Source organism: Pan paniscus, chromosome 14 (genome assembly GCF_029289425.2).
Source record: "Pan paniscus chromosome 14, NHGRI_mPanPan1-v2.0_pri, whole genome shotgun sequence".
NCBI lineage: Eukaryota > Metazoa > Chordata > Mammalia > Primates > Hominidae > Pan > Pan paniscus.
Genome location: NC_073263.2, coordinates 22,889,353 through 22,914,286, shown reverse-complemented (window position 1 = coordinate 22,914,286; position 24,934 = coordinate 22,889,353). Strand labels below are relative to the sequence as shown.

Genomic DNA, 24,934 nt, shown 5'->3' with positions numbered 1-24,934 from the left:
TCCCTGACCGAGCTGGTCTCGGCAAACAAGAGCAAAATTCCGTCTCAAAAAAAAAAAAATAAAAGATTGTCTGTGTTTGACTTTTCAGTTTACAAAATGCTTTTAACATAATATCTTATTAAATCTTTCCTAGAATACTCTGAGGTAAGGATTACTATCAGGAATGTTTAATATGAGAAAAAATAGTCTGGAAAGGTTAGTTTGGCCATGGTCAGCGGCTTGTCTGTGTAAAGCTGGGATTCCTACTGTACCTTGTATTCCCTATTATACATAATTTATTAAAATATATTAATTGTCCTGCATTCACTTCAAGTTTAAATTCTAAATGTGATTTTAAGTGATAGCATCAACTTTAAGACCATTTAAAATATTATTTGGTTTTGTTATAAAATACAAATATATTATTGGAATGAATAGTTATAGGTGTAAATGACATTCAGTAGCCTAGTGGTAAGGTAAAATACACATAGACACAAAGATTCTGTAAAAAATAATAAATTTATGTATGGAACTGGGTGATTTTTATATATTCAGGGTATTATGTACAGATATACCAAAGGGTGAGGAAAGTATGCTAAGTCTGATAAACTAGGCACAAAAGGAAAAAACTGTATTATTTCGCTCATATGAGAGGCACCCAGATTAGTCAAATCCACAGAGACAGAAAGTAGAATGGTGAGTGCCAGGGGTGACCGGGAGCAGGGAATGGGGACTTGTTAAATGGATACAGGGTTTCAGTTTTGCGAGATAAAAAGAGTTCTGGAGATGGATGGTGGTAATGACCATGAAGTAATATGAATGTACTGAAGACTACTGAACTGTACACTAAAAATGGTTAAGATGGTGAATTTTATGTTATGTGCATGTTACTACAAATTAAAAAAGAGATACACCAAATGTTTCCAACTATTTTGCAAATATGGATTTATTGTGCACTTGGTTTTTATAATGTTATTTTCGCTACTAATAGTGCATATATCTTTTAAAAATTTAAAGTAAACTGACATTTTCAAGAGTGCCTTTTGCACATTTCACGGCCACATGGGGCACCTTTGTCTTCCACTAAAAGGTGCAAAGGTTTTGCCTTGTTTGCAGATAGTGTAGAGATGGATAATGTAATATATATATGCACATGCTTTGTGTTAAGAATTGTAAAAAACTTCAGGAAACTTATGCTGACACTTTTCAAGAGAAAATAATAGGTTTGTAAAATATATGAATCATAAACCTGTAGCATCTCAATTAACACTTGAGGGATGAGCAGACATTCATGAGGTCTCCTCGGGGAGGGGGACACCCCAGGAAGATGCAACAGTCAGTGCAAAAGCACAGAGGGGATGGCGTGGGATGGGTGGGCGAGGATATGGCAGTCACTCACGTCTGGGTGACAGGGTAGGGGAGGAGGTCCCGCCGGTCACAGCCCAGACTATGAAGGGCTGTGGGTGCCCAGTGGAGCACTTAGGATTTTCCTATGGCTGATGTGATGTGGGAGCGATGAAGCATTTTAACCAGCTTGCATTTAGCAAAGTCATTTTGATACCAGTGTGAGAGGCAGATTGGAGAGGAAGGAGGAGGAGGAAGGAGGAGGCTGTGAACAGGCACCAAGTGTGGAGTCAGTAGGACTTTTTGACCTCCTTTGGATTTTAATAAATACTATCTAGTTATAAGCGGAAAGTCTTGAAAATAAAGGCAACTGATGAAATAAGAAACAGTCAGGAAGTAGTCACTGCTAACATTCTTCCAGCACATACCCTCTTGTCTTCTACAGGAGAGGTTGTTAATATTTGAACAAAAATTCTTACCTAAGGTCTTGAAACAGGTCGGCTCTGACAAGGGGTGTCTCCACTGAATGTTCAAAAAGAGCCCCTTCAGGCCCTAAACAAAAAACAAAGATGTATCAGGAGCAGAAGTAAAATAAGTGACACCAAACAAAATAAACATTTAGCCTAGATATTAAAGAACATATGGATTTTGTTCTTTCTTGCAGAATTTTTGCAGATGTTTGAGTTACAGGTAGAAAAATAGGCCCAACTCTTTCCCTACTTTTCTGAGGCTATCACAATTTCATTATGTTCCTATAAACAAAATATGTTTTTCAAAGCAATTACAAATTAGCAGGCTTATTTTAAAACTAGAAAGCAATATTAGTCTTCAAATCAAAAAAGAAAAAAAGTCCTTCTGAAAATTGCATACACCCATATATTTTAAGTAATAGTAATTTAACTAATTCTCTAGATTTTATGTATAAAAATTGTATCTTGTATTATTTGTTTCTAAGGTAGTCAGGATATTTACAGAAAAATTAAAAGCTTTAAATATTTAAAATGAACCTTCTAATTCCTAGAAATCAGTATGTTCCCAGTTGTTTGATGAGTCTGAGAACCTAATTATATGCAAGGCCCTGTGTCAGCTGGGGTGCAGAAAAACACAGGTGAAAGTGACATGCTCTTTGATGTATCCTAACTTGTTTAATACTCAGACCCCTGCAACGCAGGTAGTATTTTCCTATTTACCCATGAGGAAGCTGAGGAAGAGAAAGGTTAATTAACGTGCCTAGAGTTCCACAGCTGAGAAGTGGCAAGGCTGTAATTTGAATTCAGAGCCCACACGTTTAATCTATATGCTATAGGGGTTTTCATACATAAATAACAATATGTGATAGAAAGTAATGTGCCAGTAGCAAAGTGCAACAAAATTATTTGGAGGGTCATCAATGGGGAAGAATTACTTTAAGGCATCAGGGACTATTTCCTATTTTCATATAGGAAAATGAAGTGGGTCTGAATCTTAAAATAAATAAACTTTTATGAACATATGGAGATTGAGAGCAAGAATTTCAAAAAGAGCAGCAGTCCAGGAGCAGGAAAATGTGCTGAGTGTCCAGGAATAAACAAATAATCCAATTCACTGGAAGCAACGAATTCTACATGGAATACAAACATATCTTTCACATTATATTTAAATCTATATCCTCTTGAATTTTATGGGCATATTCACAGATATAAGCAGCACCACATTGCTTATATATGTGCATCATGATTTCCCCAGGTTGCTCATGCCTATCTTAGGCCCTGCCCTGCCTAGGGTCCCACCTCTGGCTCAGGTCCTACCCTTGGCTTAAGAGGCTGTGGCTGCCGCTTGCAAAGAGTTTTTCTCTCCCTTGTGGTTCCACAGGAATCTCGGGATTCATCCTCACACTGTGCACTTTCCTCTTTAGGAAATACAGAAGGTCCCCGACTTGCCATGGCTTTGTAGAAGGCAAGCCATTGCAAGTTGAGGAGCTTCTATAATGAAACAATTACAAGGTTTATTTTTAAATCAACCCTTGTACTAGTTTCAATATTGGACACTGAAGAAAAATTGCCTGGGTAAAGGTTTCCCAGCCTCTGTGTTGAGAAATCCTCATCCTGGGCAAAAGATCTTTTGAGCAGCCCTTACTAATTTTTTTTTTTTTAAGACGGAATCTCACTCTGTCACCCAGGCTGAAGGGCAGTGGCAAGATCTCCGCTCACTGCAATCTCCGCTCACTGCAATCTCCGCTCACTGCAATCTCCGCCTCCTAGTTCAAGCAATTCTCCTGCCTCAGCCTCCTGAGTAGCTGGGACTACAGGTGCCCACCACCACACCCGGCTAATATTTTGTATTTTTAGTAGAGACAGGGTTTCAACATGTTGGCCAGTCTGGTCTCAAACACCTGACCTCCGGTGATCTGTCTTCCTCGGCCTTCCTAAAGTGCTGGGATTATAGGCGTGAGCCACCGCGCCCAGCCAGCCCTACAGTTCACAGTACCTTCACATTTTCTCCACAGTATTACTGGCTATATTAGCTTTGTTATTATAATTACTACTTCCTTAGTAATTTTATTTGAATATGAAGATATGATAAAAACCCACACTGGAAAAAAGCCCTTATCTAAGAAATAATAGCTTGTGGCACAAAAGCAAAACAGACTTAAATCAGAACAAAGTGAAATTTTAAAATTACAAACAGATTTAGTAGGATGATTTACATAAAAACTATAATCAACTGAAATAAAGGAACACACAAAAGTGAAGGTTAATGTTTCATGAAAATTATAATTTATGTAAATTACACTCAGATAAGAAACAGATCTTCGTGTATGCTGTAACAAGTCACATTTTCTTAAAATACCACTTAAGCAAACCTAAACGATAATGGAGATCATTACGTAAAGTTAGGCTATACCAACCACTGGAGTTTCCACAATAAATGTTGCCTGTCAAATTTTAGAGTACAATGTCTGGTTTGCTGATGTGTTGCCAACATTTCCTGCTTGGCATAGAGGGGAAAATAATTTAACATACTAATTTGTATAATGATACATATTCATTTTATCCTTTTCTTTCCTCCTTGCTTCTTCTGATTTGCAAAATAGAAAATGTAAATTTTAATACACCTCAAGTCAATTCCCAAGAAGACAAGCAGAGCTATGCTTAATTTTATATAAGTATATTTACTGTGGTTTATGTAGCATTGTTTGAAACCCAAGTAATGCTTTGTTATCACGAACCTAGAGTGAGCTTTATGAATCATCAAAAAATAATGATTTCTTTCCATAACTAAGATATAAAAACAAAAGGAATGTGGGCATAAAGTTTTCTGTAATTATTTTCTCTATTTTTATATAAACAAGATGATATTACGACTGAGAAAAAAAGTCAACACATTTAACTTTCTATAACACATACCCTTGTAAAACAAAACTGGAGACTGCAATCTATTCCACTTCCATAGGCAATTTTTATTTGAGCACAGTGTTGGGTCAAAATAAATACAGAGATGAATCTCTAAATTAAATGATTTTTGGGGCAATCACAGAATTGCAATTTGGGGCATATCGTCCAAAGAACAAAGAGAAAGTTGGGAGTTTTATTAGAAAGAGAAACGTCGGTGGGCGCAGTGGCTCACGCCGGTAATCCCAGCACTTTGGGAGGCCAAGGCAGGCAGATCACTTGAGGCCAGGATTTCGAGACCAGCCTGGCCAACATGATCAAATCCCGTCTCTACTAAAAATACAAAAATTAGCCAGGTGTGGTGGTGCACGCCTGTAATCCCAGCTATTCTGGAGGCTGAGGCATGAGAATCATTTGAACCTGGGAGGCAGAGGTTGCAGTGAGCCAAGATCGTACCATTGCACTCTAGCCTGGACAACAAAGTAAGACTCTATCTCAAAAAAAAAAAAGAAAGAAAGAAAGAAAGAAATGTTATGTATTGTTTTGAAAGAAGGCTCATTGGCACTAGAGAAGCTTTTGGGAGCTGGCAAGCTCTGATTGGTGAGTGAGGGCAGCAGGTAGAACTCTTGGTGTCACGGCAGGTTGTTTCAGCATTTACTAGGTAACACTGGTCTTAGGGTGACAGCAGGCCATTTCAGCAGCTCGGCTTGAGGAAAATTCAGTTCTTGAAAAAGGTGCTACATGCCCTGAGTGCTTTTTCCCCAGCCCCTCAATTTACTTGGGTATGACAAAATGACCCATTTCATATAATCAACTTTCACAGCAGCTTCAATTCTTTTCCCCCAATAGCTGAATTTATTCAAAGAGTTTCAGTGGCAATAAAACTCAGTAATTAGTTTTTAAATGCATGCCAATTACTTACCTTCTAATGTAACTATAATTAGTGATATTATATTGACATATGATTATGGTAATGTACTTACAGGGAGATATAAAATCTATAAACTGATATGTATTATCTTTAAATAAGAGCAGCAGTTTCTCTACATTGAAATGATAAATGTCCAAATTATATGCTCTTGATTATATCATCACTATTCAGCCTCAAAGTTAAATGCTCCTCAGAACCTATTTGCGTATAATAAAATGAATTTTCCTAAATGGTTTCATAAAATGATTCTCAGGAAATGGTTGTTGATCTTCAATTTAATTGCATTTTCTTTATGTTTGCATTCATTTAAATATTCACAATCAAGATGATATAAGAAATATAATTGGTATAATACCTCTTCTTTGTGGAAAATGAAACATATTATTTGAAGTCATATAATCTAAAATTTTAGACAGGAAAAAAGTTCTACTATAAACTATCATTATATAAATCATGCATTAAAATGACCCTGTATAATATGCATTATTTATACAGGAAAGTATAAATAAAAAGGAAAATAAAAGAAAGCCTAGTCTAATAATGTTAACTTTTTTATTTTTAGAATATGTCATTGAGATTAGACATGGTAAATGGTTTGTCCAATTCTACTGTGAAGGAGTAGTACTCAAACAACACCATTCTTCCCTTCTGGATCCTAGAGCATTATATGATGAATGATGCTCACATGAAGATCTGTAATAAGACTGTGGTACAAGATGGATTGAGATGGTCATGAAGGCAGTTGAAAAGATCATGGTACAGAGCCCAGCAATCAGGGTGCTCTTGGACAGAGCTCAGCAACTGAACGGCAAATAACTCTAAGTTGCTCCATTCTTTGCAACATACTGCTGTTTCTAGGTTCCTTCAGTTATAGAAATACATTGAATTCAATATTAATATTTCTGTTCAGACAGTAATATATTATATATCTCAGACATGCATTCATTTTTGTATCAACACTGATAACTATTTGTTAAGATTCATTCTACACATTCATTGAGCATTTATGGACTGATATGGTCTTTTCAAGTGATGCCAAAAAAATTCCATTTCTCTTGTTCAGCCAAACTTCCGCTTAATGTCACCACATAATGCCTCTATTGCCTCCCGTCCTATTCACTTTGTAACCACTTCAACCTGCCTTTTGCCTTTATTACTCCAATGAAAAATGCTCTCCTTAAGATAGCAATAACTTCCGTAATAATAAATCCAATGACAATTTCTGTCCTCTCTCCTGGGTCCAAATTCTGAGAAAATAGTCTCTCTTGACACCAGAAAAATGATTATCGTAATATCCCTCCCACCACATTGTCTGTCCCTTATTCTCCTTTGGTGGCTGCTCTGCCTTTACTTGGTCTCTACTGTTGGCATTTTTTGGAGCTCAGTTGGTTGATGACACCCACATTTATCTCTAGTCTAGACTTCTGCTCTAAGCAGTAGCTAACTCACATGCCCAATAGCTGACATGACAAGCACTTGGCAGTTTTCCCAGATTATCTTCAATTTATGTGTCTAAAATATTAACTGTTGATGCTGTCTGCCCTGCAAATGAATTCTCCTCCTCCTCAGGCCTCTCCGTTACCCAGAGAGTAATGCCATCAACCAAAACAAATATCATCTTTGAGTCTCCTCCTGGCTGCCTGCCATACACCCGATTCATAGGCAAGTCTGTAGCTGTCAGATCTTAAACTGGAGTAATTCACTTCCCTCTCTGACCATTGCTACCACCCAATCCAGGTCACCTTCGCTGATTACGTGTACTACAATTGACATCCTCCTAACTGGTCTTACTGCCTCCATTCTTTCCTCCAACCTCCTTTGTAATGGTTGGATTGATCTTAAGATGTATAATGAATCAAGGAGTACCCTGTTCAAAACAATTCAATGCCTCCCCATTGAACTAAAACAAATCCTAAATTCTTAAAATGGCCAGCAAATCCCTGCATAATCTGGTCCCACTCTATCTCCCTTTATACCAGGCTTTTTTCAGATTCAAACCTGGTAAGATTAAAAAATAAAAATCATGAAATAATATGGCACAGATAAGACAAATCGAGCACTTATCACAATGAATGTGAATGTTTTAAATTCCACATTAAAACTCAAAATAAATTATGTTATAAACAATAAATCCAGCCAAACGCCACATACAAAAGAAATTCAAATAATTTAATATGAGAAAAATTTCAGCTGGGAGAGTAACTTAAGATGATGCCAAATCACTGAGGCCCTCTTATAGATAGATGTTTAGAGAAGTCTTTGCAGAGGCAAGTGATGTTTGCAACTGATGGAATCATTTTGCAACCCAAAAGGGAAATATCAACATACTTGCAGAGAAGAAAGGTAGCGTAAAATATTACTTGGCTACTAAATTAATCAACAACCTGGAGTTACCCTTTCCCCAGCCTTCCTATGTGAGATAATACATGTCCTTCCAGTTTAAGCCTGTTTTAATTGGGACTCTTGTTCCTTTCAGCTGAAATACCATGGACTGCAGCACGGCGTTGATCGCTGCGTGCAGTGCTGCATCAGACAGTGTTCTGTGCCCTTGGGTATGTGTTTGAAGGATATGGTACTCCTAAAAGCACCTTCCAGATATCTGTCTTCACGTCTTTTTCGACTTAACATCCTTGTTTATTTTCACTTCTTCAGTTGCTGAACACTTTGTTCTCCAGGTCCATTTTTGTCACTGGCTTTATGGGTGACTCTGGCATTTCTACACTATCACTTTTGACTTTATGTGATCTTGCTTAGCTGCACAGAAGGCATAAAGAAATGGAATTGGGACTATTGCTAGATCTTATTTTTTCTTATTAGTGGTGGGAAATGGATACTATTATAGAACTCTGTTTTTAAAGATAATATTGGGAAATGGACTGAGCCTAGCAAATTGTTGCCAGGGAGCTAAAATACACTTAGGGCAGCCAAACTAACAATTTGTCATCTGCCAGAAGTCAGTTCTGGCAATGGTGTAGAATAGTTTTTTGAAGACAACATTTTGATGTTATTCCAATAGTATGTTCTGTAACTTGGGTTAATAAAAGAAATGTTAACTTTGGCCACTTGGTGTCTAATTTTGTGGGGGAGGAAGATGAGCCTGCTTAAAGACCTAAATTGGTTTCAGACTGAACTGGTGAAATTGTTTAATCGCTTCCATAAATTTCGCTTAAAAACTATTATTCAGTATCCTAGTTGACTAAAATCTAAATGGAAGCTGTTTAAGAATTAAAGAGAGGTTTTAGCTTATTTGAGTAATTAAGATAATAGCAACAGCAATTGTCTTAATTGCTCAAAGAATGGCAATTTGAGTCAGGATTAGGACTTGGTGCAGTCAGGAGTTTCGAGTGCACCATCTTAAGGAGAGAGCCACCTTATCTTCCCCTTTCACCAGAGCTATGGGCTGCTGTGCAAGTGACAAGGGCGGAGAAAAGAAGCAAAGAATTGAATTTTCTTTCCAGTCCTCAGAGTGAGGCTGCCCGTCTCTTTTCCTATCACTTCTCTTTCCTTGGCTGTCAACTACTGTTGCGTTTGCTGACCTGAGAAACTCCAAAGGCTACCTGGAGTCAATCCACTTGAAATAGGGACCCAACTGTTATCACAGGTAGTGGAGAAAAGTTTTAATGGGAATTTGTGTGGAAGCATTAAAGCTTATAAAAACATTCTTATTGGCTGGGCGCAGTGGCTCACGCCTGTAATCCCAGCACTTTAGGAGGCTGAGGCGGGCGGATCACGAGGTCAAGAGATCAAGGCCATCCTGGCTAACATGGTGAAACCCCATCTCTTCTGAAAATTCAAAAATTAGCTGGGCGTGGTGACATGCGCCTGTATTCTCAGCTACTCGGGAGGATGAGGCAGGGGAATTGCTTGAACCCAGGAGGCAAAGGTTGCAGTGAGCTGAGATCGCGCCACTACACCCAGCCTGGCCACAGAGCAAGACGCTGTCTCAAAACAAAACAAAACAAACAAACAAACAAACAAAAAACCCTGGTCATAATGGTAACAAAAAACTGTGAAATTATATGAAATAAAAAAGAATAAGTCAAGTTTTTTGGTGTCACTTTTTCAAACATAGTTGGAGTTGTAGGATGGCTCTATTTAGTCTTCTATTTCTGTTAGGAATTATGGCAAACTTAGCTACCTAAAACGATCCTCATGTGTTAGCTCACAGCTCTGTTGGTTTCAGGTCCTACCCAGAGTGTCTGACCAGGTTCTGTGCTCAGGGTCTCACAGGTGTCAGCAAGGCAGGGCTCTCGTCTGGAAGCCCAGGGCCAGACTCTACCTTCTGTGTCATGCAGGTGTTGGCAGAATTCAGTTCTTTGTGCTTGCAAGACTGAGGCTCATTTCTTCTTTCCTGCTGCCAGCCAAGGGCCTCTTTCCCTTTCTAGAGGCCACCACTTCTTGTCACATGGTCCCTCTTTCTTCCTTCAGCAACACAGCAGTGAATTTTTCTTGCTTTTCCAATTTATCTGACTTTCCCCTCTACTACCAGCCAGATTAACCTCTCTGGTTATAAAGGGCTCATGGGATAGATTGGGCTACCCAGATTACCTTCCTCTTGCCATATAAATGACATAATCACAGGAGAGACATCTCATATTTACAGATTCCATCCACACTGAAAGGAGAAGGAAATATACAGGGCTCAGTGGGGGCATCCTTAGAATTCTGCCTACCCTAGTGGCACAATAGGACATTGTTCACTAAATGTTTACCATTGGTGATAAAGCCATAATTCAATAGTCCCCCCTTATCACAGTTTTGCTTTCTGCAATTTTGCTCTCTGAGGTTTCAGTTACCCACCATCCTAAAATATTAAATGGAAAATTCCAGAAATAAACAATTCATAAGTGTTAAGCACTATATACAATCCTGTATCATTCACCTCGGGTCATCTTATCATGTAGGCATTTTCTCATCTCACATCATCACAAGAAGGGTGAGGACAGTCAAATAAGATATTCTGAGACAGAGAGAGAGAGAGATGACATTCACACAACTTTTATTACAGTATATTTTTATAATTGCTTTATTTTATTATGAGCTATTGTTGTTAATCTCTTACTGGGTCTCATTTATAAACTGAACTTTATCACAGTATGTATGTATAAGAAAAAACACAGTGCAGCATATATAGGGTTTAGTACTATCTGCAGCTTGAGGTATCCCCTGGGGCTCTTTGAACGTATCCCCTGAAGATAATGAGGAACAACTGTAATAGTTAAATTATGGGCATTGTCAGTCATCACAAGAGTGAATATTAATCTTGTGAAGTTAAGGTTACCGATCTTTGAAATGACTATCATGTCATCATCATGGCTGATTTTCACTTCTTTAGTTGCTGGCAAGTCTAACTTTCCTGGTCTTTTGTTAGTGGCTTTGCCAGCAATTCCAGTATTTCTCATCATTTCTGACCTCCTAAACCCTACATCTTTTGCAAGACATGCAATTTATTTCACGATCAATTTGCGTCTGCTTTGTTGAATTCTGTATACTGTCCTGTAATGGTGAGAGACCAGTGGCTACAGCTCTTTGTAGTATAAAGCACTGAGAGGTGAAATATTCATTTGAGGTCATGTGCTTACTTAATGGAACAGCTGGGATTGGAACTCAGTCTAATTCTCAAAAAGTTACCCATTGTTGGTTGGTGGTGTCTGGCAAGATGGCCAAACAGGAACAGCTCCGGTCTGCAGCTCCCAGCGAGATTAATGCAGAAGATGGGTGATTTCTGCATTTCCAACTGAGGTACCTGGCTCATCTCATTGGTACTGGTTAGACAGTGGGTGCAGCCCACAGAGGGTGAGCCAAAGCAGGGTGGGGTGTTGCCTCACTTGGGAAGTGCAAGGGGTTGGGGAATTCCCTCGCCTAGCCAAGGGAAGCCGTGAAGGACTGTGCCATGAAGGATGGTGCTATTCGGCCCAGACGCTATGCTTTTCCCATGGTCTTCGCAACCTGCAGACCAGGAGATTCCCTCAGGTGCCTACACCACCAGGGCCCTGGATTTCAAGCACAAAACTGGGTGGTCATTTGGACAGACACTGAGCTAGCTGCAGGAGTTTTTTTTCATACCACAGTGGCACCTGGAATGCCAGCAAGACAGAACCATTCATTCTCCTGGAAAGGGGGCTGAAGCCAGGGAGCCAATTGGTCTAGCTTAGCGGATCCCATCCCCATGGAGCCTAGTAAGCTAAGATCCATTGGCTTGAAATTCTTGCTGCCAACACAGCAGTCTAAAGTTGACCTGGCACACTTGGGCTTGGTGAGGGGAGGGGTGTCCACCATTACTGAGGCTTGAGTTAGCAGTTTTCCCCTCACAGTGCAAACAAAGCCGCTGAGAAGGTCGACCTAGGTGGATCCCCACCGAGCCTCGACAAAGCTGCTGTAGCCAGACAGCCTCTCTAGATTCCTCCTCTCTGGGCAGGGCATCTCTGAAAGAAAGGCAGTAGCCCCAGTCAGGGAGTTATAGATAAAACTCCCATCTCCCTGGGACAGCACCTGGGGGAAGGGGCGGCTGTGGGTGCAGCTTCAGCAGACTTAAATGTTCCTGCCTGCCAGCTCTGAAGAGAGCAGCGGATCTCCCAGCACAGCGCTTGAGCTATTCTAAGGTACAGACTGCCTCCTCAAGTGGGTCCCTGACCCCTGTGCCTCCTGACTGGGAGACATCTCCCAGCAGGGGTCGACAGACACCTCATACAGGAGAGCTCCGCCTGGCATCTGGCAGGTTCCCCTCTGGGACGAAACTTCCAGAGGGAGGAACAAGTAGCAGTCTTTGCTGTTCTGCAGCCTCCACTGGTGATATCCAGGCAAACAGGGGCTGGAGTGGACGTCCAGCAAACTCTAGCAGACCTGCAGCAGAGGGGCCTGACTGTTAGAAGGAAAACTAACAAACAGAAAGGAATAGCATCAACATCAACAAAAAGGACGTCTACATGAAAACCCCATCCAAAGGTCACCAACATCAAAGAGCAAAGGTAGATAAATCCAGGAAGATAAGGAAAAACCAGCATAAAAAGGCTGAAAATTCCAAAAACCAGAATGCCTCTTCTCCTCCAAAGGATCACAATTCCTTGCCAGCAAGGGAACAAAACTGGACAGAGAATGAGTTTGATGAATTGAACAGAAGTAGGCTTCGGAAGGTGAGTAATAACAAGCTTGTCTGAGCTAAAGGAGCATGCTATAACCCAATGCAAGGAAGCTAAGAACCTTAAAAAAAGGTTAGAGGAGTTGCTACTAGAATAATCAGTTTAGAGAAGAACATAAATGACCTGATGGAGCTGAAAACACAGCATGAGAACTTTGTGAAGCATACACAAGTATCAATAGCCGAATTGATCAATCAGAAGAAAGGATATCAGAGATTGAAGATCAACTTAATCAAATAAAGCATGAAGACAAGATTAGAGAAAAAAGAATGAAAAGGAATGAACAAAGCCATCAAGAAATATGGGACTATGTGAAAAGACCAAACTTACATTTGATTAGTGTACCTGAAAGTGATGGGGAAAATGGAACCAAGTTGGAAAACACTCTTCAGGATATTATCCAGGAGAACTTCCCCAAACTAGCAAGACAGGCCAACATTCAAATTCAGGAAATAGAGAGAACACCACAAAGGTACTCCTCAAGAAGAGCAACCCCAAGACACATAATTGTCAGATTCACCAAGCTTGAAATAAAGGAAAACATGTTAAGGGCAGCCAGAGAGAAAGGTCGGGTTACCTATAAAGGGAAGCCCATCAGACTAACAGTGGATCTCTCTGCAGAAACCCTATAATCCAGAAAAGAGTGGGAGCCAATATTCAACATTCTTAAAGAAAAGAATTTTCAACCCAGAATTTCAAACTAAGCTTCATAAGCAAAGGAGAAATAAAATCCTGTACAGATAAGCAAATGCTGAGAGATTTTGTCAACACCAGGCCTGCCTTACAAGAGCTCCTGAAGGAAGCACTAAATGTGGAAAGGAAAAACCGGTACCAGCCACTGCAAAAGCATACCAAATTGTAAAGACCATTGACACTACGAAGAAACTGCATCAACTAATGGGTAAAATGATCAGCTAGCATCATAATGACAGGATCAAATTCACACATAACAGTATTAACCTTAGATGTAAATGGGCTAAATGCCCCAATTAAAAGACACAGACTGGCAAACTGGATAGAGTCAAAACCCATTGGTGGGCTATATTCAGGAGACACATCTCATGTACAGAAACACACACAGGCTCAAAATAAAGGGATGGAGGAAGAGCTGCCAAGCAAATGGAAAAAAGATAAAGCAGGGATTACATTCCTAGTCTCTGATAAAATAGACTTTAAACCAACAAAGATCAAAAAAGACAAAGAAGAGCATTACATAATGGTAAAGGAATCAATTCAACAGGAAGAGCTAACTATCCTAAATATATATGCACCCAACACAGGAGCACCCAGACTCATAAAGCAAGTTCTTAGAGACCTACAAAGAGACTCAGACTCCCACTCAATAATAGTGGGAGACTTTAACATCCCACTGTCAATATTAGACACATTAATGAGACAGAAAATTAACAAGGATATTCAGGACTTGAACTCAGCTCTGGACCAAGCAGACCTAATAGACATCTACAGAGGTCTCCACCCCAAGTCAACAGAATGTACATTCTTCTCAGCACCACATCACACTAATTCCAAAATTGACCACATAATTGGAAGTAAAACACTTCTCAGCAAATGCAAAAGAATGGAGATCATAACAAACTATCTCTCAGACCACAGTGCAATCAAATTAGGACTCAGGATTAAGAAACTCACTCAAAAGCACACAACTACATGGAAACTGAACAACCTGCTCCTGAATGACCACTGGCTAAGGATGCCACTAAATGGCTAAGGATGCCACTAAATGTCCTGCAATGCACAGGACAGTCTCCCCCAACCTCCACCAAAAACATTATCAAGCCCAAAATGTTAACAATGCTGAGGTTCAATAGCAAAGACATAGAATCACCGTAAATGCTCATCAGTAGCAGACTGGATAAAGAAAATGTGGAATACTATGCAGTCATTAAAAAGAATGTGATCATGCATGCCCTTCTAGGGACATGGATGGAGCTGGAGACTATTATCCTTAGCAAACTAGCACAGTAATAGAAAACCAAATACTGCATGCTCTTACCTATAAGTGGGAGCTAAACGATGAGAACATGTGGACACATAGAGGAGAACAACACACACTGAGGCTTACTGAAGGGTGGAGGATGGGAGGAGGGAGAGGATCAGCAAAAATAACTAATAATCTGGGTTAATACCTGGGTGATGAAATAATCTGTACAACAAACCCCCATGACACAAGTTACCTATATAACAAACCTGCACTTGTACCCCTGAACTTAAAGTAAAAGTTTAAAACAAAAAAACAGTGTTAAGATCGACAAAGCCTGCACTACACAATGTTTAGAGAGTCAGACCTTGGATAGAGACAAAACAAGAAGGGAAACATCAAAACCATGGAATCTCTTGGTTTCTTTAATCACAAAATGTAAGGAAGCCATTAACATACTGGAAAATTGAGAAGAGTTATGGTCTGCTCAAAATTGTACTGTCTGTACACTCACAGTTCATGGTGTCTCTGGCAATAAGAACTAGAAATGTTTGCAACACCAAAATAACAAGGAAAGCATATAGTCATTAGAGGTGGGGTATATTTTGCTCTAGTTAGCTGCACTGCAGAGGAGGAGTTTGGGAGAAAATTGTGCCTCAGGCAAAAAAATTATGAAAGAGAAGATTATAACTTGTCCTTTAAAAGGATAACTTGAAAGCATGTTCTAGAGCAGGGACTCTCGATCCCTGGGCCATAGATGGATACTGGCGTGTGGCCTGTTAGGAACTGGTCCTCACAGCAGGAGGTGAGCAGTGGGCCAGCGAGCATTACTGCCTGAGCTCCGCCTCCTATCAGATCAGTAGAGGCATTAGATTCTCATAGGAGTGCGAACCCTACTGTGAACTGTATGTGTAAGGGATCTAGGTTGCGTGCTCCTGATGAGAATCTAATACCTGATGATCTGAGGTGGAGTAGTTTCATCCCAAAACCATCTCCCACACTGTGAAAACATTTTCTTCCATGAAACCAGTCCCTGGTGCCAAAATGGTTGGGGACTGCTGTTCTACAGAGAGCGTCAACATGCTGCTGACCTGTTGTTTCTCCTGCTGATTCATGTTAGTCCACAGCAGTGGTTCTCAAAGTGTGGTCCCCAGAGCTGTGGCATCAGCAGCAACTGGGGACTTTCTAGAAACACAGATTCTCAAGTCACATTTCAGATCTGCTGAATCAGAAGCTCTGGGGATGAGGCCCAGCACTATTATTATTATTATTATTGTTATTACCGAGACATGGTCTCACTCTGTTGCCCAGGCTGGAGTGCAGTGGCTCAATCTCAGCTCACTGCAACCTCTGCCTCCCAGGCTCAGGTGATCCTCCCACCTCAGCCTCCCAAGTAGCTGGGACCACAGGCACGCACCACTATGCCTGGATAATTTTTGTATTTTTTCTTTTGTAGAGATGGGGTTTCGCCATGTTGTCCAGGCTGGTCTTAAACTCATGGGCTCAAGCGATCCATCCACCTCAGCCTCCCAAAGTGCTGGGATTACAGGTGTGAACCACTCTGCCTGGCCCCCAGCAGTATATTTTAAACAAACCCTCCGGATGGCTCTGATGCATGCATACAGGTAATAAATAATACAGTTGCTTATCAATTTTTCTCACCTGTTCCTCTAATTGATGTCATGGCCCGGAAGGAGCCCTGGGCTAAGGAAAAGTTCATCTTATTGATTCTCTGAGTAGGAGGGCTTGGGTTTGAAGTGAACTAAGCTGTTAGACTATTTTCCCTGCAGATTTCACTGCCCTGCAGTACAATGATACTCTACCAAGAACTCTGCTGTCCTTTGCACATTTAATCCACTTAACCCAGCAATGATAGTACAGTTGATATTATCAACTCACTTTTAGAAGTTAGGAAACAGAAAACAAAAATTAACTTGCTTGAAATTACGCAGCTAGTAATTGCAGAGGTAGGAATGGAATCCAAGTCTACCCAGCCCATATTCTTTATCCTACACAACAGTGCATTTCTGATGCTTAAGGTGCTTTGTTGGACAATTACCAATTTCCGTTAATTAAATGCGCTAGTGTCCTTCATTTTAGTAACAAAACCAGATACATTACTGTCTTAGAGTATGCAACATTAGGTTATGATCTTTATAGTTTGTTAGGGCCTGTAATAGGGTGGAGTCTACTTCCTTGGCCAGGAAATATTATTTCTTTTTCATTTGGGAGTATTGGTAGTATTGTGTGAGACAATAACATTGCTATTGGTTTTCACAGTAGTACAGAAAGGCACTGGGATAGATTTAACAAGTGTCTGCCTATGTCTTCTAGTCTTTAGCAAGTGAATTTAGAATATGTTCTGAAACATTTTTTTCATAAAATTTTCTCTTCTCAGTCTTAAAAATGAGTGCTATGAGACCCCTATTCAACTTTTAGTTCAAAAAGAGAACTTTTTTTTGTAGAAATATGAGTAATTCAAGTACATGATGTGATGAGAATAAAAGAAACTTGGGAAACAGATACTTGAACTGCACAGATAATAGTGACATTTGATGAGTCTGTGGGTTACTCCAATTAGAAAAAGACAAAGGGTGGCAGGGTGTTGTGGCTCATACCTGTAATCCCAGCACTTTGGGAGGCCAAGGTGGGTGAATCATTTGAGGTCAGGAGTTTGAGACCAGCCTGGCCAACATGGAGAAACCCTGCCTCTACAAAAAATACAAAAATTAGCCAGGCATGGTGGCGGGTGCCTGTAGTCTCAGCTACTCGGGAGGCTGAGGCAGGAGAATCACTTGAACCCAGGAGGCGAAGGTTGCAGTGAGCCGAGATTGTGCTACTGCACTCCAGCCTGGGCAACAGAGCGAGACTCTGTCTAAAAAGAAAAAAAAAAAGAAGGAAGGGAGGAAGGAAGGAAGAAAGAAAGAAGGAAGGAAGGAAGGAAGGAAGGAAGGAAGGAAGGAAGGAAGGGAACAAAGGGTAAAACTGTGGTGGAAGAAGGGTGGGCCAAGATCTGTGGGGAGGATTTTGTTCTTCTAGGAGAGCATCGAGGGAGTTCAACAGAAATGCAATGGAGAAAATGCAACACATTCAAACTCTCTTATCTGCTTGAAAGATTCCACATAAACTTGTCAATAGTACAATGTGTTTTTGCAGATGTGTACTCCATGGAATGTTGTGTTTTTCTCGAGTTAGTACATACCAGTTACTCGAAGTTTATCTGCACCAACCACAACTTCCTTCTCATCTACAGTAAATAGTGGCTTGCCGTCGTTGGAGTTGATCTGAAACTGTTGATTCTGGACTTCTACCATTTTGGGACCTGAAGAATTAAAACAGTTTATTATAAACTGTTCACTACAAGCAGTGTCCAAATCTCTATTTTTACACATGCCACGTCAACCCTACAATACCAAGTACCTAAAGACTTGGTATTTGTTACCATTAGTGGTATTGATTGATTCTGTGATTAAACTTTGCAACTTTTAAGTCTAAATCTATTGTATTATTAAAATTAATTGTGTCAAACATATGTTAACCTATATCAATATATGTACAAATACATTATTTAAGAGTTTCTTCTTTAAGATTTTAAATACTTGCCCAAAATAATATAGTTTTCCTATTCATGGTTAAACTTGTATTCTTTTGGTTATTAACCACCTAAGAATCTTGCATTCTGAAATGTGAGATTTGTGAAAGACCATCTTACGAATGGCTCACTTTAATGGTCAAAGTTAACCTAGAAGATAAATCATATCCTGAAACTTTTCTCTGCCATTATTCTCAGAAGGGCTGCTCACCCCTTACCCCACAGGGAAAACAGGCATCACTGTGGAAGAACACCTTCCTGTTTTTGCCCTTCCCCTAAGACATTTTTGTCTTTGCCATGCCTTCTGTTTCACTTTTGTATCCAAGGTTATGCCCTTCACCTGAGCTCTAGACCCATTGCCTTCCAGCTCTTTCATCTATTCAGCAGGTGTTTTGTGGGTGCTCACTCACCCTGTGCCATCCAGACATGTGAGGGTAAGGTCACACCTCCCACTCACTCAGCTACACACGAACCCCAGGCACTCATAATTATGTGTTCCCCAATTCCTCTTTGATGCTTCCACACTTTCTAACCCAGGCCTCATGGATTAATCTCCCTAGAGCACAGCCTTCATCATCTACTTAAGAAATTAGGAGTTCCCCAATTTGTTTATGTTAGCTTTATATTCTTTTTTTTTTTTTTTTGAGACAGAGTTTCGCTCATGTCGCCCAGGCTGGAGTGCAATGGTGCGATCTCCGCTCGCTGCAATGTCCGCCTCCCAAGTTCAAGTGATTCCCCTGCCTCTGCCTCCAGAGTAGCTGGGATTACAGGCATGCGCCACCACGCTCAGCTAATTTTGTATTTTTAGTAGAGACGGGGTTTTACTATATTGGCCAGGTTGGTCTCGAACTCCTAACCTCAGGTGATCCGCCAGCCTTGGCCTCCCAAAGTGCTAGGATGACAGGTGTGAGCCACCATGTCTGGCCTATATTCTTATCTGTAAAAGTAAGTTGAGGCTGGGCACAGTGGCTCACACCAGTAGTCCTAGCAGTTTGCCAGGCCAAGGCGAGCCGATCACCTGAGGTCAGGAGTTTGACACCAGCCTGGCCAACATGGAGAAACCCCATCTCTACTAAAAATACAAAAATTAGGCTGGGCGCGGTGGCTCACGCCTGTAATCCCAGTACTTTGGGAGGCCGAGGCAGGCGGATCACGAGGTCAGGAGATCGAGACCATCCTGGCTAACACGGTGAAACCCAGTCTCTACTAAAAATACAAAAAATTAGCTGGGTGTGCTGGCAGGCACCTGTAGTCCCAACTACTCGGGAGGCTGAGGCGGGAGAATGGCGTGAACCTGGGAGGCGGAGCTTGCAGTGAGCCGAGATCACGCCACTGCACTCCAGCCTGGGCGACAGAGTGAGACTACCTCTCCAAAAAAAAAAAAAAAAAAAAAGAAGTTGAGAAAATAAGTCATATGTTATAATTTTTGTGTGTGTGTCCCCTCTGACCCTAACAGTTCTCATAAAAATTTTTGGATACCTGGTAGACATTAAGTAAAGCCTTTCTATTAATGCATTGATCCGTTTTGGACATGGTCATCCAAGTGTTCTTAATTTTATTAATTTGTATTTAAAACCCTCCAGTGAGTCTTCATTTAAATAAATAAATATTTTTGGCAAGAGTGCCAGTTATAAAGTTGACTTTTTTCTCTATGTTACATCTCCTTTTTTTTTTTTTTTTTTTTTAAAAGCTTCACTTTATTTTTTGGTATTTGTAATGTTATTTTCCCCATCTGAGACTCAGAGTTCCTGTTTATCTCTTCTGGGTCACTGATATGCCTATGTATTTATTATATAAACACTGATTTGCATTTAATGGTGACTATCAAGTTATCTGACTTTAAAATTGAGAAATAATTGGAATAATTAATCCAGTAAGAGTTCACTGTTTTGCTCACTAGAGGTTCATCTTACAATTCTAGGAGGCCTTATTAAGTATAAGGGGTTGAACTGTGACAATTTTTTTCTATAGTTATTATATCAATAAAATAGTCAACAAATAAGTTTATTTTCATAGTAAGTCTGAGCAGCAAATCCACATAAACTGTTCCTCAAATGAAAGAAAATGCAGGAAAGTGAATGGTTCCATTCAATACAAATCTATTGCATGCTTTTTATGTACAAGGTTCTGTGCTAAGCATTGACGATGTGCAAATGAGTGAGATATAGCTCACAGCTTAAAGAATTCTGTGGTTCACTAAAAAGAAAAGCATGTAAGCCTGGTTTCAGGACAATTTGCTAAGCATTGGGATGCAAGCATGAGAGAGTCTTGACTAGGAATCCATGGTCCATCCATCGAGGCTAAGAGCAGCGTCCGGAGACGCGATGCCTGAATTGATTTGGAAGAAAGAGTTCATGCTTCCTGCTGGGCGCGGTGGCTTACGCCTGTAATCCCAGCACTTTGGGAAGCCGAGGCGGGCAGATTGCCTGAGCTCATCAGGAGTTCGCGACAACCTGGGCAACACAGTGAAACCCCGTTTCTGCTGAAAATATAAAAATTAGCTGGGTGTGGCGGCGTGCGCCTGTAGTCCCAGCTACTGGGGAGGCTGAGGCAGGAGAATTGCTTGAACCTGGGAGGTGGAGGTTGCAATGAGCTGAGATCAGGCCACTGCACTCCAGCCTGGGCAACAGAGCGAGACTCTGTCTCAAAAAAAAAAAAAAAAAAAAAAGAAAGAAAGAAAAGAAAAAAAGAAAGCGTTCATGCTTCCCTGATGAAGGAAGAACAGGGATCTCCAGGTAAAGGAAACTACTTGAGCAAAGGCATAGCGGTGAATAAAATCCCACCTCCATTTTATTAAAAATAGACCCTGCATGTTTAAATTTAAATACGCTTTCCACTTCAGAGGCAACTGCACTTTCTTCAATAGTTATGGAGTTTGTAATTAATCTTCTAACTTTTATTAATATTCTAGAGGTTTTTTTTTTTAACCTAGTTGGACACTGATTAGAGCTGAGGATGTAATCGTCTTTTGCAGTAGAGGTCTTTAAGAAATAAAATTTAAATTCTACCTTGTTGATAAGAAAAGAGCTATCTGTACAGCACCATTTTTAATGAAAGGCTTTGGTACAAAGAGAAAAAGTTAATGGTTTTGTGATCTAATTAATTAAGTTTGGGAAATTAGCTTAAGGGTTTTTCTGGTGAAAATACCATCAAATTCTTCCTTATATACAATGTGTCTCATTAGCAACCTTCTTTTGTTCCTCAGGATATCTTTAATTTAAAATAAAATCATTTAGAAACAAATATTGCAAAGTCCTTTAAAAAAAAGGAAACGTATATTCTGCTGTTGCAAATGTGGTATCACAGAGAAAGGACTGGGCTGGAAGCACAAAGCTGTGCTTGTTAGCTCTACTACTTTTGTGGCAAAATCTTGTATTATACAGTTCTACCTCATAAGCCTGGCACTAATGACCTTTACTTGTGTTAAATAAAATAAAATGAAATAAAATAAGAGACCAGGCTTGAGAATTTCCTGAGCAGACAAAGCTAGTTATGCTATGCCAGTGAAACTTAGGTTATTTCTAGTAAATGTCCCTGATAATCATATGCAAAACTTACACAGCCTTCCAAAAATGCTGTAAGATGATCACTTTTTTTTTTATTTTAAAGACAGGGTCTCGCTCTGTCGCCCAGGCTGGAGTGCAGTGGCATGATCTCAGCTCACTGCAACCTCCGCCTCCCGGGTTCAAGCGATTCTCCTGCCTCAGCTTCCTGAATAGCTGAGACTATAGGCACCCGGCTGACTTTTGTATTGTTAGTAGAGATGGAGTTTTGCCATGTTGCCCAGGCTAGTCTTGAACTCCTGGCCTCAAGTGATCCGCCCACCTCTGCCTCCCAAAGTGCTGGGATTACAGGCATGAGCCACTGCGCCCAGCCAGATGATCACTTTTAACCAATCTTCTGCCATCTGGAAACCCTGACTGTAATAATCAATCATTGTAAAGGTTAAACAACGTCCTCATTTATATATATATATATATATTCCATCCATTAGAACACTATCCTATCTGCCAACTGGTTTCTCAGCCCATCCCATCCTACACAATCTTTTATTCATTCCTCTCTTCATTTATTTGACAAAAATTTATTGTATAACCTATTAAATATAAAAGGGTAGCCTGAATTATGAACTGCGGCATTAACTGAACTGAAAAAATCTAATTTCAATTAGTGAATCAAATTATTATACATGTATTCCTTGAAATATTACATAGCCATTAAAATAATGCTATGAATTTTTAAAATTTCATAGCATTATTAAATTGGAAAAGGATGGACTTCTGGGTGGCTGATGACCACGCTGGCTATATAGTAATCAGTTTCCCAAAAGGTCATCCCCATACTCTAAGGAATAGTTTCACAGCCATAAAAATTCCACACAGACCGGGCACAGTGGCTCACGCCCATAATCCCAGCACTTTGGAAGGCCGAGGCCGGTGGATCACGAGGTCAGGAGATCGAGACCATCCTGGCTAACACGGTGAAACCCCGTCTCTACTAAAAATACAAAAAATTAGCCGAGCATGGTGGTGGGCTCCTGTAGTCTCAGCTACTCAGGAGGCTGAGGCAGGAGAATGGCGTGAACCTGGGGGGTGGAGCTTGCACCTGGGGGGTGGAGCTTGCAGCGAGCCAAGATCGCACCACTGCACTCCAGCCTGGGAGACAGAGCAAGACCCCATCTCAAAAAAAAAAAAAAAAAAAAAGAGAAAGAAAGAAAAACACACCCTTGCATTACTTAAAGGCAGAACTGTGAGTTGAGGGAGAAAAATTAACAAGTGCTAGGACTACAACTTCTCACACACCTGCTCCATCACAGGAATTATGGTGAGTGAAGGCCATGGAGAGGACAGATGAGGAGACTTAGTGAGAAGCCACTTAAGGAATGGACAACAGTAATGCAGGAAATGAATACTAAATGAGCTGGGATAAAAATCCTGATATCAGACAAAGTGGAATTCAAGTCAAAAGCGTTAAATATGACAAAAAAGATTTTTAATGCTAAAATTACAACCCACAACACAGACATAATATTTACAAATACCTATCCCGCAAATCTCACAGAAACCACCTTTATGAAACAAAAATAAAAGATGTGAGGACCCATAGAACACACTAATAATGCTAGATTTAATACACAACTTTCAGTACAAGACAGGTCAAGTGGATTAACAAGTGAGGAGATGACCTAAAAAGAACTCAACAAGGCAAGTCTTATGACATATACTGACGGTGAAGTCCTGATAATGGAGGATACACACTCTCCTCAAGTGCCCGGGGCACATTCACTGAAACTGATCACACATCAGGGCACAAGGTAAACAAACATCAATGACTTTCATAACGTAGAAAGACCACACATAATACTCCGTAAACACAATGCAATAAATCTAGCATTTGCTGACACAAATAAAAAGCAAAAAGACCCATTCACCCAGAAATTTAAAAGTCTCTCTTTAAATAACTTTTGGGTGAAATACAAACAGAAATTACAGAATTAAGGAAAATTATGACTTGAAAACACTATATTTTAGAATGTGTGGCATGCATGTAAAGCAGTGACAAGAGGAAATTTCATTGTACTAAACACCTCTGTCAATAAAAATATAAACTGGCTGGGCGTGGTAGCTCACATCTGTAATCCCAGCACTTTGGGAGGCTGAGGTGGGCAGATCACCTGAGGTCAGGAGTTTGAGACCAGACTGGCCAACGTGGTGAAACCCTATCTCTACTAAAAATACAAAAATTAGCTGGGCATGATGGTACACGCCTGTAATCACAGCTATCTGGGAGGCTGAGGCAGGAGAATTGCTTGAACCCAGGAGGCGGAGGTTGCAGTGAGCTGAGACCGTGCCATTGTACTGAAGCCTGGGCAACACAGCGAAAATTCTGTTTAGAAAAAAAAAAAAAAAAAGAACTAAGTTCGTAATTCAAAAGCCTAGAAATAGAACAACAAAGTGAGTCAAAAGAAAGCACAAGGAAGGAAATAATAAAGATAGAAGCAGAAATTAACAAGGAAGAAAACAGTATAAAAGAGATCTAATAAATCAAAATTCTGTTTTTTGAGAAAATTAGCAAAATAAATAAAACACTAGCTAAGTTGATAAAAATGAGAAAACACAAATACACAACACATGGAATGACAAGTGAAAAGTAACCATTGAATTAGAAGAAATAAAAAAGGAGAGACAACTATGTAGAACTCTGCAAATAAGCTTGAAAGCCATGATGAAACAGGCAGTTCCACGGGGAAATAGTGATTGCTAAAATTGATCTCATTAAATGAGAAAGTTTAATCAGACCTGTGTTTATACAAGAAATGGGGAAGTTAAAAAACTACCCCACAAAAAAGAACCAAGCACAGATGGTGTCACAAGCGAATTCTAACAAACTTTCAAAAGCTGGATAGTCTCAATGCTCTGTAAATTATTCCAGAGTATTGAAAGTAAGTAAGCTTAGCACTGATACTTAAATGAGAAAAGCAAGCATAAGGAAAAAAATACTATAAGCTAGCATTACTCATGAATGCAAAAAATTCTAAATAGAAGTACCAGAAAGAAGCACAGCGCAACACCACATTAAGAAAATAATATACCTTGATAAAGTGAGATTTATTCCAGGAATGCAAGATTGACTTTAAGT

General features: G+C 40.0%; 1 protein-coding gene across 4 annotated transcripts in view; it reads right to left on the bottom strand.

Annotated features, from left to right (window-relative positions):
- Positions 1–24,934, bottom strand: part of SGCG (sarcoglycan gamma) — a 167,029-nt gene that overhangs the window by 28,248 nt on the left and 113,847 nt on the right. For all 4 annotated transcript variants that reach the window (XM_034936448.3, XM_055096542.2, XM_034936447.3 and 1 more), the window contains 2 exons: positions 17,906–18,025; positions 1,803–1,875 (listed from right to left, as the gene is read on the bottom strand). In XM_034936448.3, coding sequence (XP_034792339.3) covers positions 1,803–1,875; positions 17,906–18,025 — 193 coding nt within the window. The remainder of the gene's footprint in view (positions 1–1,802; positions 1,876–17,905; positions 18,026–24,934) is intronic.